Source organism: Dromiciops gliroides, chromosome 6, assembly GCF_019393635.1.
Source record: "Dromiciops gliroides isolate mDroGli1 chromosome 6, mDroGli1.pri, whole genome shotgun sequence".
NCBI classification, from domain to species: Eukaryota; Metazoa; Chordata; class Mammalia; order Microbiotheria; family Microbiotheriidae; genus Dromiciops; species Dromiciops gliroides.
In genome coordinates this window covers 87,657,554-87,671,225 of record NC_057866.1, presented here as the reverse complement: position 1 = coordinate 87,671,225, position 13,672 = coordinate 87,657,554, and the positions used below count along the sequence as shown (strand labels likewise).

At 36.2% G+C, this 13,672-nt stretch overlaps 1 protein-coding gene across 7 annotated transcripts in view; it reads left to right on the top strand.

Moving 5' to 3' along the window:
• Positions 1 to 13,672, top strand: part of JAKMIP1 (janus kinase and microtubule interacting protein 1) — a 249,332-nt gene that overhangs the window by 191,750 nt on the left and 43,910 nt on the right. For 5 of the 7 annotated variants that reach the window (XM_043969801.1, XM_043969798.1, XM_043969799.1 and 2 more), the window contains 4 exons: positions 1,019 to 1,117; positions 3,779 to 3,880; positions 6,412 to 6,465; positions 7,284 to 7,349. In XM_043969801.1, the coding sequence (XP_043825736.1) occupies positions 1,019 to 1,117; positions 3,779 to 3,880; positions 6,412 to 6,465; positions 7,284 to 7,349 (321 nt within the window). Of the gene's footprint in view, positions 1 to 1,018; positions 1,393 to 3,778; positions 3,881 to 6,411; positions 6,466 to 7,283; positions 7,350 to 13,672 lie in introns of those variants that run through there. The other 2 variants (XM_043969803.1, XM_043969804.1) reach the window with 2 other exon arrangements.

Genomic DNA, 13,672 nt, shown 5'->3' with positions numbered 1-13,672 from the left:
TGAAGTTCTGAAATTTAGGAAACCTGTCTACTCTCCTCCTTCTTCTGCCACCACGAGCTTGTTCCTGAACCAAAAAGGAGCCATCCTCACCTTCCTACTTCTTGTCTCCCTCTCTGGAAGAGGAGGCCCTTCAAGCTGATTGGTTGAGGATGTTCTCCTGTTGATGCCTTAGTCCACAGCCTTTGAGAAGAACACCCCACTCAGGGCCAGCCAGTTGTGGTCTCAATTTAATCAACCTTAAGTAGGTTCTCAGTCAGTCTCTCAATCTCACCCAATTCAATCAATTCCAAATCAATCTTCAGGTGGGGTGTCTGCCAAATCTCATTATTTTCTCACAACGAGCTATAATTAACATGACAATAATTACTTAAAGGATACAAAAGAAATGTGATGTAGGAACTTAATAAGTTTTTTTTTTTAAATGGCACTTTTCATTGAAGATGAAGGATTAACAACAAATCTTCCTGTTTGTGTGTGTATACATATCTCTTTTAGTACTTCACAAGAACTGTGGCTGCATTTTTCTTATGTTCCTGCTGCTGCTACAGTTCTTAGATGCTCTGGGCCTTAAGTAGATAGCACTTTTGAATAGTCAGCCCCTCCTCCCCCTCCCCAAAGTCATCACCTAATGTCTAATCCTCTGTTGATGAGTCTCAATATGCTTAGGCAAGTCTGGATAATGAACAAACAGTAGTGTGTTTATCTTTTAAATTTTAGATTATAGGATCATAAATTTTAAGCAGAAAGAGGGAAATCTCAAAGGAATTCAGTAATTTTAGCTTTTTGAGTGTATAATTTAGAAGATACCCTACTAAGAACTATGGGGGGATCCCTTTCAGTTTTAGGCTTTACTAATTAATCATCGTGAACTAGCTAATGCTTTACATCTGTGGCCTGGGCCCATTTTATCAGCAATTATTATTACCCTGGGATTCCTTGTATCTCAAGGGAGAAAATGTTCAGTGGCCTTTAATGATTGTGATGCTCATTAAGACTAATGTTTCGTGTTTTCCTTCAGATTTACAGGATGGAAATGGAGGCGAGTCAGCTGAAGAATGAGATGCAGGATGCAAAAGACCAGAATGAGCTGTTAGAATTCAGAGTACTAGAACTGGAAGTAAGAGATTCTATCTGTTGTAAACTCTCAAACGGAGCAGAAATTCTGTTTGAACCCAAACTGAAATTCATGTAAAGTTCTCTGCTGTCTAAAGCATGTGTAAAGGGGAAATATTATACTTTTTTTTCTTTCCTCTGTATGTTCAGAATAATTTCACTGCCTTAAATATGTTTTGGAGAGAATGCTCATAGAAGTATCCGAGGATGTAAAAGAGCTAATCTATTTATTGCGTATAGCTTGTTTTGCACTTAATAAAATAATTTGTTTTTGCAATATTTTGCCTTTTTTATTTGTGTTTCATTTCCATAACTACTCCTTTCCTGCATGTATGATCACGTGGTATGCAAACTACAGACGTGGAGAGTAGCACTTTTCCAATTAATAACACACTTTTGGAAGTGATCTTGCATGCAGCGAATATCACATTTTGCAGTGTTAGGCTATGACACCAGCCAGCACCTGAATCTGTACTGTGTCTAATGTCAAGTACAGCCAGTTTTATATTTGTCTTCACTAATGAAAGGTAAGTAGAGATGCATTTAAAAGGGCTGATTTTGCACAGTAGCTCTTCCAAATTGCTGCTGCTTTAGTCAAGTGAATAGAGACCTTGGTGGATCTAAAACTGTCAGTTACACCTAAAGCTATAATGTGCTCATACAAGTGGAGAGGGATGCAATGTGCAGAGTACTCAAGCATGGAAGCCATGTTTCTCCTAGACTTTTCCAACAGCCTTGAGAAACAATGTTCATTTTATCCAGTGCAATAAGTGCCTTTTCCGTTGAATTATATTTGGATGTTCCCTCAGGCTGTGTTACTTTGTGGTACATTGGCACATTCATATTCACCAGCTTTCATTGATGCACATGTAAATTAGCCGGAATGATGCCTTCTTTCTCTCTGAAAACATCATTATCATCTCTCGTGCCATCTCTATATATGTTCTCGTATTTTCTAAAATACTCATAGTGATGCTGTCCCATAGATTCTTCTCTAACATATTTCAATCAAATCCTTCCTTTTATCTATTGTCCACTACATCAATGGATACTATCTTATCATTCTTCCTGCTTCCACTCTATAGTCTTGATTCTTGTCATGATTATGTTTTTTCCATCCTTTATCATCTTTTATTTTCTGCTGTCATGGAATGTGTCCCAATCTTATTGTTGAGTATTAAATTTTAAGGTGTCACTTGGCTACTTTGGACACAGATTAAATTATGCACTTAATTGAATTAAGAAAACCTCCATTGAAAAGAAAAACAGGATAATACTACTTCTGTGATAGCTAAGGGCATGTTCTTCAAAAGGTACCTCCTTTGTTTGGAGATTATTTCCCAAGTTTAAAAAATATACCTAGATAACTCTGATTGTTAAATCTACCCATATCCAGGTTTTTATCTTTCCCTACTGTCTTTTAAAAGTTTTTGAAACCAGGCCAATTCTTTCTTAAATTTGTCTGTACAAAATGTGTTCATTCTTTTGTCATGCTATTTTTCTCTATAGTTGATCATTTCAGTGGGATGTCAGATGAGAATGGAACAGTCAAAAATCTTTGTTCTTTATGGTAACAGGGCCATTCCTCCCCTCCCTCAATTAGATGTTCAAATTCAGATTAGTCCATTTTTGGCTTCTATAAAATGAAATGATGATGCTTCCTTTCAAACTATTGCTGGTTGACCTCCAAATGTATGATTTGTTCTGGATAAATTTGTTCATTTGGCAGATTTCTGAAGAGTTCCACTGATTTCTTGGCTCAATTCAAATGGAGAGGACAAAAACAATAATTCTAACATTAGAATATTAGTCTTATATTAACCAATACTTGTTTTCAAAACTGTTTTAAGAACTTGTCTCTGTTGATGCTGACCTCAACATGATGTTCATCAGATCCATCTAGGATGGTGATAAAAAATACAATCATACAAAGTGCCAAGTATTTTCCCCGAGGGGATCAGATAGCATAATTTAACCTTCATAACTCATGCTTAAATCTGATCCTGCCTTTTGTTTGCTTGTTTTTGGTTTTTAACCTTCTACCACTTGTATGTAGGATTGAAAAACACTTCTTGGAGAATAGGTTATGAATTTTCAAACTTACAAAAAGGTGGTTATGCATTTAGTGTACTGTTAGCAACATTTATTTGTGGCAGTGTGGTTGAAAATGTTAGTGGAAATATTTATTGAAATTGAATTTCTTAACAGTTCCTGATGTTTTCATCATCCATCCATTCATTCATCAACCATTTATTCAGCACCCGCTGTGTACTGAGCAATAAACCAGGCACTGGAAGTGGTACAAAAATAAATAAGACAGTCCTTGATCATAAGGACTTACAGTAAAAATAATATAACTCAACAAATTTTAAAGTGTCAATGAGCAATGTTTAATACTATGCATACTATTCCTTCCTAGTTAAATGGGTGAAACTGGAAGCACTTGAAAGGTGAATAAATTTTCAAAAGAACATTTAATGGATTGGAGAGGCATGAAAACACCATGGTTTTTGAGGGGCAAGGATATGACAGTATTAATGTGTTTGCTTTTAGTAAGCCCTTCACCAACTAGAATTCATGGCTTTTATCTTGAATGAATGTCAAAAAAAATGGAAAACAATCCATAATCAAATAAAGTTGTTTTTAAACAAAATCTTTTTCCCAGGAGAGAGAACGAAGGTCGCCGGCATTTAATCTTCACATAACCACCTTCCCGGAAAACAACGGAAGTGCCCTTCAACTGTTCTGTCACCAAGAAGGAATAAAGGTAGATTCACCTTTCTTGGGTCCTGATGGCTTGATGGCAATGAGATTGGTTCAAATGTTGAGTTCCACTGTGGAGAATGGGGAGAGTCAATAATCATAGGAATATTCTTATAGGAAAATTCATAGTACTTATATCATATTTTGGAATATAGCAAAAAGAACCAGAGGTGCTGCATTCAAATCTCATCTCCCTCACTTTTCTCTATATAATCTGCAGTTAAGTCACTTTTCCTCTCTAGGCCTTGATCATTAAAGGATTAGACTAGATAATGACCAACTCCTTCCTGCTCTAAATCTTCTGAGTTTCCTTTCTGGGAAAAGAAAGGTACAATTAGAGATCCCAACTGTGACTTTCCATTCCTCCACGCCTATAGTTTTTGTTTATACCACGACAAAGAAGGTTAGCCCTGCAAGGTCTATGTCCTGTGAAACATATGAAAGCCTTTGGTACACATGAGAGCAAGAAGGGCTTAGGGAAAGGAGTAGAGTCAGAAAACCTGAGGTTCATTCACAGTTAGATTTAGGCTGCTATGTGAGCCCAGCCAGGTCTCTTGGCCTTCTTTGTTCACCTTGATTAAACTATCTGTAAAATGGGACTAATAGTATTTATACTACCTACTTCATTGGATTGCTGTGAGGGGAGTGTTTGGTAAACCATAACAGTGATCAAGAAATAGGCTTTGTTACTGCTATATTTATACATAGTAGGTTGCCTTTATTGAAAATGCTTCTGGTTACTTAAATAGAAATTTACCTGCTAAAGAATAACAAGTTGAAATAAGTGGATAATATAATTATATTTTACAGGTAGTTAGTTGGCACAATGGATAAAGCATAAGATGTACAATCAAGAAGCTCTGAGTTCAAATCCTGCCTCAGGCACTTACTAACTCTATGACCCTGGGCAAACCACTTAATCTTTTTTTCCCTCAATTTCCTCATCTGCAAAATGGTGTTATTTTCATCACCTACCTCAGAGAGTTATTGTGAGGATCAAATGAAATAACAAATGTAAAGTGCTTTGTATTCCTTCAAGCGATATATAATGCTAGCTATTGTTATTGTTATTATCATTATCATGTGCTTCCTTTATAATATGGGTACCCATGTGATCAGAATGTACTTAGCTGACTTAGTAACATCTGAAGGACATATATACTGGAATCACTACAATATTTTCAGGATCTCAGGAAGAGAATATTCTGTAGGCCTATGATCCCATAATAGTCCCTATGGATTTCATTTGAAGTTATTTGTGTCATTTTACCCCTATATATACTTGTGCCTCTCACTTTTATAATCCAACTAGTTGGGACAGTAAAAAGAGCAGTGGATTTAGAGTTAGAGAACCAGTCTTTGATACTTATAAGCTGTGTGTGCTTAGACAAGTCTCAAACTCTCTGGGCCTCATCTGCCTCATCTGTGTAAAGTGGGGGATTTGGAATTGATGGTTTCTAAGGTGTTTTCCAAATATAAATCTTATGAACTTTTTCGATGCCAATTCAATCTGGGTGGGCTAGTGGCATAATATCCACATTATTCCTGGTTGCCCAACTTTGTAAGTAAAGTCTCAGTAACCATGGATGTTTCTTTTTTCCTCATATTATATCAAGTGAACACCTTTGTCCCCAGCTATTTGATGCTAAATTTTTCCTAAGAATAGGACTGACTATTCATTCCTAGTCTCTGAATAGACAGAATGATAGCATTTCATTAAAAAAGAGAGATACAACTGGGTGTCTCCATATATCTTAGAGGAAATTTATTAAAATACTATGTTTTTCCCCTATATATTCACTGGGTAGAGAGGTAACATGGTGTAGTGGATAGAGGGTTAGCCTCAGAGTCTGGACAACATGGGTTTAAATTATGCTTTTGACACATACTGGCTGTGTGATCCTGGGGAAGTCCTGTAACCTTCTCAGTGCCCCCAGGCAAATCTATAAATCTATCAATTGCTAGTTTGCATTGGTAGAGAGGAGGGGGCATCTACACCCACATCTCAGGTCTGAAGGGGTAAAAGAAATAACTGGGAAATATTGGTTGTTCTTAGATTATGATTAATTACATTTGGTAGAAGTAACATGGTACAATGTTGTTTCCAAGAACACTGGGTTTAGAGTCAGAGGACTTGGCTTCAGTTCTCTTTGCTTATATGTGATCACCTCTTTGCATCTCAATTATTTTTTACTTGTAAAATGAGGTGGGGTTGTACTAGATGACTGTGAAGTTCCCTTTCAGCTCTTAATATATGATCTTGTGAGTTTTTCATCATGTCCTCTATTCAAACAAAAATTGGGACAGCCAAGTTGTCATGTGTAATAAAAAGGGATGGATGTTGGAGAGAAAAAAGTGAATATCAAGTTTCCACAAGCAGGGATCCCTACGGTATTATGCATGTATAAAAACTTGATTGACTTTTATTTTTTGCCATTGGGAGTTCTACTGAAAAGTGCAAGAATATGGCTCATATCTTGGTTTTACTTATTACTATGTAGCTCACAAAATATGTATGTTGGAAATCTTTTCTAGGATGTGAATATTTCTGATCTTATGAAGAAATTAGATATCCTTGGAGATAATGGGGTAACTATGAATGATCCATTTTTGGTTTTGTATTCTTTTTTGAAATGGGATGTCTGCTGTGGTTTATTTTCCTATTAGTACTAGTTTAATAGATACAATGTAAGACTTTTGTATGGCCATTTTCCTAGATAGGATGCCATGTCAATATTTATTCTTAAATACGTACAGGATAGGCCTCAACCTTACCATCCTTTTGTTTTTAAAAGAAATAGGAAAACTAGTGACAAAACTGAATACCCAGGAATAGAGTAGAACTTCTGTGCTTCACTATCTGTCCCATCATATACTAGACAGTTTGCTGACATATAAGATGTTTACTGTTTTGTACTTTTAAATATATATATATATATGTATATGTATATGTATATATATATTAATATATCCACATATTTGGCCTGATAGAGGCTTCATTAAGTAAAAGTCTTGATAAGTACAAAGTAAAGTGTTCTAAATTTTGGGACAGTAATATTTTAGCAATTTGCCCCAAATTAGTTTTTGATTTTTAAAAATATTTAGAGGGGGCAGCTAGGTGGCATACTGGATAAAGCACCGGTCCTGGATTCAGGAGGACCTGAGTTCAAATCCAGCCTCGAACACTTGACATTTACTAGTTGTGTGACCCTGGGCAAATCACTTAACCCTCATTGCCCTGCAAAAAACCAAAAATAAACAACAAACAAATAAACAAACAAAATATTTAGAGAAAGATGCTTCATGATGCAGCCTGATGAGATCCTTTTGTGCTTGTCTGACAATAACTATGTGCGTATGGATCTGGAATCCAGTGTAAAATGTGATTGCCCATTTTTGTGTTTTAGAATTTGAGAAATGAAGAACAGGTTGCAATAATCCAAGCTGGAACTGTCCTTTCTCTGTGTGAAAAGGTAGAATTCAATCAAATTTTCGTCCATCTATCCATCAAGTTTTCACAGTACCATACAAGAACTGTACATTGAGTTTGTGTTTGTGTTGGGTTTTTTTTTGTTTGTTTGTTTTGGGAGCATGTATTTCTGCTTTTGGTCTATCTATATGGGCATGTGCATGTGCTCATTTTCTTTCTTGACTTTAGTGGTATACTGCTTCTAACCATATTGTTTCAGGCCCTGATTGTAATATCACAGGATTCTCTCCAGAGCATTTAGAGTTATCTGAAAAATGGAAACTATGTTAAACCGTGTTAGTACCTTGCACATAGTAGATGCTAAATAAATGGTTGCTGAATTGAATTAAAATATAACTATTCTTTCAAAAGGTATCATCTATACATTTTATGAATGTCTATATATTGCTACTCCATATAATTTGCCATAATATGGAAATACTGATCTAGGTTCAGGATCTCACCGATGTCATGAACCCTGCCAGTGATGCTCATCACAACCCATTTCAACCTGCCCATCCTTTGTGTCACATGTCCATGTCTTCCTATAAACCTTATTTTAGTAAGGAAAATACAGGTTTAATTATGTCACATATGGAGAAATCCATACAGTAACAAAACATTTATGTAAATGTTAAATTATAGAACCTTATTACTTCTCTCTTTTGAATAATGACTTGTCTTATTGCTTTCAATTATGTTGAAAGACTATGTGATGATAATAATACTTTAATTACTGCCCTCAATGGGTGTTATAAGGAAATTATTTTGTAAACTGTAAATTTATGAGCAATTATAGTTCTTAACAATTTGTCAATGTGAATAACTTTTAATGAGTAGCATAGCATGTGTTCACTATGAGGGAAGGATTATTTCATTTCTACTTTCCTATCCCATCCTCTAACACAATGCCTGGTGCCTAGTGTGGGCTTAATAAATGATTGTTGATTGATTTTCTTTATTTGTACAAAGCAATGAATGACTCTTGAAAAAATGCTTTTTTTTGCTTTCTTTTATTTTCTTTGGGAAATATTTCAGAAAATACTGTTGGCAAATACATGATTTAAAGCAGCTTCATCTTGTTTTAATAATGAGGGTCTGAAGTCACTACTAGGAGAGGAGTGACATTAATTAAATTTTTAAAAGTTTTGTTGAGAAAGCATAATAGTGTGAGAGATATGTGAGGCACTGCCATCCCTAAAGCCTTCCTCTGATGCCTCACTGGACTGTGGAGGTGATCCTGGGCTCCTGAAGCCTATGTCAATAAAGCTGGGAAGAAGATGGGTAGAAGATGTGTCACATAACTGATTTTGCTTATCCTAGGACGAACATAGCTAAGTGTAAAAAGGTTCCTCCCCAGAAAATGGGCCACCAGCAAAAGATAGTAGGGTATTGTTGAAAATGTACTGGATTTGGTGACAGAGAACTTGAGTTCAAATTCTGCCTGCTGCTTAAAGGCTATATGAATTTGTACATACCAATTTTCTCTGGGTCTCAGAATCTTCTGAAAAAGAGGTAGTTGGACAAGGTGATAATATGTTTTTCTCCAGCTGTAGGTCTTATATTTTTTGGTGATAATTATATTGTGGTAGAGTTCATGGATTGTAAAAGTGTAGTGAACACCCACAACCAATGAAATAATTGATCTTCTAAGCTAGGGGTAAATAAATGTTTTTGTGTCATGGATTGTTTTGGCAGTTTGATGAAGCCAATGGACCCCTTCTCAGAATGAAGGTTTTTTTTTTCTTTGTTTGTTTTTTGGGTATTGGCTTTTTTGGGTGAGGCAATTGGGGTTAAGTGACTTGCCCAGGGTCACACAGCTTAAGTAAGTGTCAAGTGACTGAGGTCAGATTTGAACTCAGGTCCTCTTGACTCCAAGGCCAGTGCCCTACCCACTGCACCACCTAGCTGCCCCAGAATGAGGTTTTTAATGCATAAAGCAAAATATATAGTATTACAAAGCAAATAAATTTCATTGAAATGACAGTGCTCAAAATATTTTTTAAAAAATTTCAAGGACTCTACATTAAACAATTGAAGCTGGAATAGCTAAAGGTTGACTCCCCTTTACCTAATGTTTAATAAGTTCTTGACTTACTGTCTTTCCAAAGACATCCATGGACTCATTCTTGCTGAAACATACAAAAAGTGGTTTTAAAATAACAAGGCCATAGACTGGCTCCTCCTAGACTGTCTTCTACCCTTGGTGACTTTGGTCTGCCTCATACTGCCATTCCATGTAATTACAAGGGAGGCAGCCACAAAATTGTAATGTTGATAATAATTCACTGTTATATGGCTTTTAGGCTTACAAAGCATTTCCCTCACAAAAGCCCTCTAAAACAGGCAGAAAAGTATTGTTACCCTAATTTCAAGCCTACAGAAATGTGAATTGACATAGCAAAGTCAAACAAATTGTAAGGTAGTAGAAGTCAGGGTGACAATGATGATGATAATAGTCAATTTACATAGCACTTTATATTTTATGAAGACCTTTATGATCAAATGTTGGTTTCCTGACTTCAAATCTAAAGTTTTTCCTTTGACATCCCTACGTCTGGGTTTGATGTAAGAAGTCCTCCTGATCTGAGTATCAGTTCTTCCACTTACCAACTGGACATCATTGGAAAAGTCACGTAACTGCTCAGGACTTCAGTTTCCTTACCTGAAAAATGGGAAAATTATCTTTTCACTTCCTATTTACCTATTTATGATGAGGATGCAATTTACATGAAATGCTTTGGAAACCTTAAAATGCTATTTAACATATCAAATTTTCTTGTGATACTCACCCATTGACTGTATTGAGCTTTGGTCATCTCCCAGCCAAACAAGGGGTGTATGTGTACAAACTATTAGAACACACTTTCCCCCTACAAGTATCTAGCCATAGCCAAGGTCATATTCAGTTTAAGTGAGTAAGATCATCCTGTGCTGGATAATGTCGATAGTTTTTGAGAGTCCAGAGAGCAGTTATAAACATTATTATAAACATATATAAACAGTTATAAATATATTATGTTTCATTAAATTAGATTGGTGGACTGATATTTTTATCTCCTATTGGTTTAGAACATACAAAAGCAATTTCAGTCTACTTACCTACTGCTGGGCATAAAAATGCCAAATGGAAAAGTAGCCAGTCACTTGCCCTAAATACATTGCATCTCAGAATATGATTTTTCTCTTCATGTATTTAAAAGTTCTTTGCTAAAAGTTTCCTTTAAAGCCTGATCATGGCATGAAGTTGACACTAGACTCTTGAGGGCAATGTCCATAGAACGAGAGCTTTGTCCACTGCTACCAATCTGGCACTCTTATATATAAGAATTTTCTTGCTTCTCAGATACACTACAGAATCTGAGCTTGGCATTTAAAGCCCTTCCTGACTTGGCCACACCTACCTTTCCAAATCTCTGTCATATTATATCTGTACTTAAGTCTGTATGTACCAGCCAAACAGGCATACTTGCTGTCCTCTTAGCTCATCATGTCAGTGCCCATTTCTGTAATTCTATATGCACCCCCCACTTCTGTAATGCCTGCCTTCCTCACCTTTGCCTCTTAAGAGAAGCTAGGTGGCGTAGTGTATGGAGCATTGAACAATCAGGAAGACTTGAATTTGAGTGCAGACTCAGATACTTACCAGTTGTGTGACCCTGGGAAAGCCATTTCACCTCTGTCTGCTTGTTTCCTCATCTACAAACTGGAGATAAGAATAGCACCTACCTCCTAGGATTATGGAGATAAAATGGGATAATATTCATAAAGTGCTTTGAAAAACTTTAAGTGTTATAAATCATCATCAACAACAATTATTATCCTTCATTTTTTTCAAGACTGCTCAGTGGCCACACACTTTGCCTCATGTAAAGCTTTACCCGATCTCCATTGTTGTTAGTGCGTTCTTTTTATATTATATTGTATTTACTTACCTGTTTGCATGTTGTATCCCCTGTTAGGGTAGAAGTTCCATCAGTACAGGGACTATTTGCCCGTTTCTGCCTTTACACCTTCAGCAACTAGAACAGTGCCTCTTAATAGATACTTCATAATACCTTGGCAGAGGAAACAAGGAAAAAAAGAAACTGCATGTTTTTGCCTTCTTTCTATTATCTTTCATCATCTCATCCATCCTATACACTAGCCCTAACTCTCCTTTCACCCCTCTGCCACCATTGAAGCACTAAACACCAATTTTAGCTCATTTGGGGCTTTAGACGATATTCTAATGGGATCACACTAGCTTTCCATTATCTGTTTTTATTTGTCCTCAGCAAACATCCAGGACAAGTTATACCTGAAGAGAAATCTCCTCTACAACATTCCTGACAAGTCATCATCCATCTTCCACTTGAAGCTCTCCAGTGATGGCAATTTGCTATGTCTTTAGGGAACCTATTCTACTTTGGGGCATCTCTAATTGAGTAATGGAGGCTAGAAGAGATTTTAGAAGTTGTTGAGTCCACCAATACCCGGGGCTGTGCTGGATCCTGCTTGAAAGAACCAATTATTCAATTTACACCTCTAAAATTGGAAAGCTCTATAAATCAGGACTTGATTTACTGATTTGTTGAGTTCTAGACTTAAGAAAGTGATGGAATAAATGTTAATCATGTAGATTCAACTTAAAAGTGTGCCATACACTTTAACAGAGGTTTTTAAACATTCACCAGCATACCCCACCTATTACTTGAACAGAAATTCCCTCTACAATATTTCTTACAAGTGATTAGCCTTACATGTTGCCAAAGTTTGCCTCTCTTTGCAACATGTACCCATTGTTCATAATTCTTCACTTTGGGGCTAAACAGAACAAGCTTACCCATTCTTATACATGGCAACCCTTTGAATACTTAGAGAAAGCTATCATGTCTCCTTAAAGTCTTATATTCTTAAAGCTAAGTAGCACCAGGTTATTCAATCATTCCTTATGACATGGTCTTCAATTGTCCTCTGTACATGATCCAGTTTGAAAATCTCTTCTCTAAAATGTGGTAGCCAGAAGTGAGCAAAACCAGGAGAACATTGTACAGAGTAACAGCAATATTGTATGCTGATCAACCATGAATGACTTAGCTCTTCTCATCAATACAATGATCCAAGACAATTCCAAAAGACTTTATGAGGGAAAATGCTCTCCACATCCAGAGAAAGAACTATGGAGTCTGAATGCAGGTTGAAGGATACTATCTTCACTTGTTTTCTTTCTCATGGTTTTCCCCTTTTGTTCTGATTTTTCTTTTACAATACGACTGATGAAGAAATATATTTAACATGACTGCACATGTATAACCTGTATCAGATTGCTTGCTGTCTTGGGGAAAAGGGAGAAGAGGGAAGAGAGACAAATTTGGAAATCAAAATCTTATAAAAAACAAATGTTGAAAACTATTTTACATGTATTTAAAATATTTTAAAAAACAAAATGTGGCACCCAGAATGACAAAAAAATGTTCTCTGGATATAGTCTAAACCATATTCAGCATAGACAGCAGTACCATTGCCTTCATCATGTTCAGTGGATGTCCCTCAAGGATCAGTCCTGGGCCCTCCTCTTTTCTTTTATATTATTCTCAAATTTTGTGGTTTCAAAATCCTATTATACTTAAATTATTGAACATCCCCCAAAGAGCTTTTGTTCCTATCAGGTATATCTATTAATATATTTCATATTAAAATATTAAAACACTATGATAATGATGAACAAAATATTTCTGACTTTGCAGACACCATGAAAGTCTTGGGAACTAGCACGGTCCTAGGACCACGCTTTGAGAATTCTCATCTTTGCTATTTCATGTATTTATTCCATCAGTTTTTTGTGAATTAAATTTATCTCTATGCTAATGATTTTCACATCTACTTATCCAGCTCCATCCTGTTTCTTGACCTCCAGTTTCTTATTTTAAATGACCTTTTAGACACCTCAAATTAGATTTTCCATATGCATCTGAAACTCAACTGAACTCATAATCTTTCTCTTTTAACCTTTCCCTCTTCAGAATTTCTGTAATACCTTTGATAGTACCACTATCCTTGGGCTTACAACCTGGGTGTTGTAATCCTTAACTCCTCCCCCTCTCATTCCCCCTATCCAATTTTTTGTCACGTCCTATTACTTTTAACTTAGTAACATCTCTCTTATATATATTCCCTTCTTTCATCTGAGATGGAACATCCTGGAACAGTTTGATCAGCTAATGCCTGTACTATTTCAGGAGCTTTCTGGTTGGTCTCCTGCCTCAAGTCTTTCCCCACTCTAGTTATTCCTCCATTTGGCTGTCAAATCAAACTTCCCAAAGCAAAGATCAGAACACATCATTT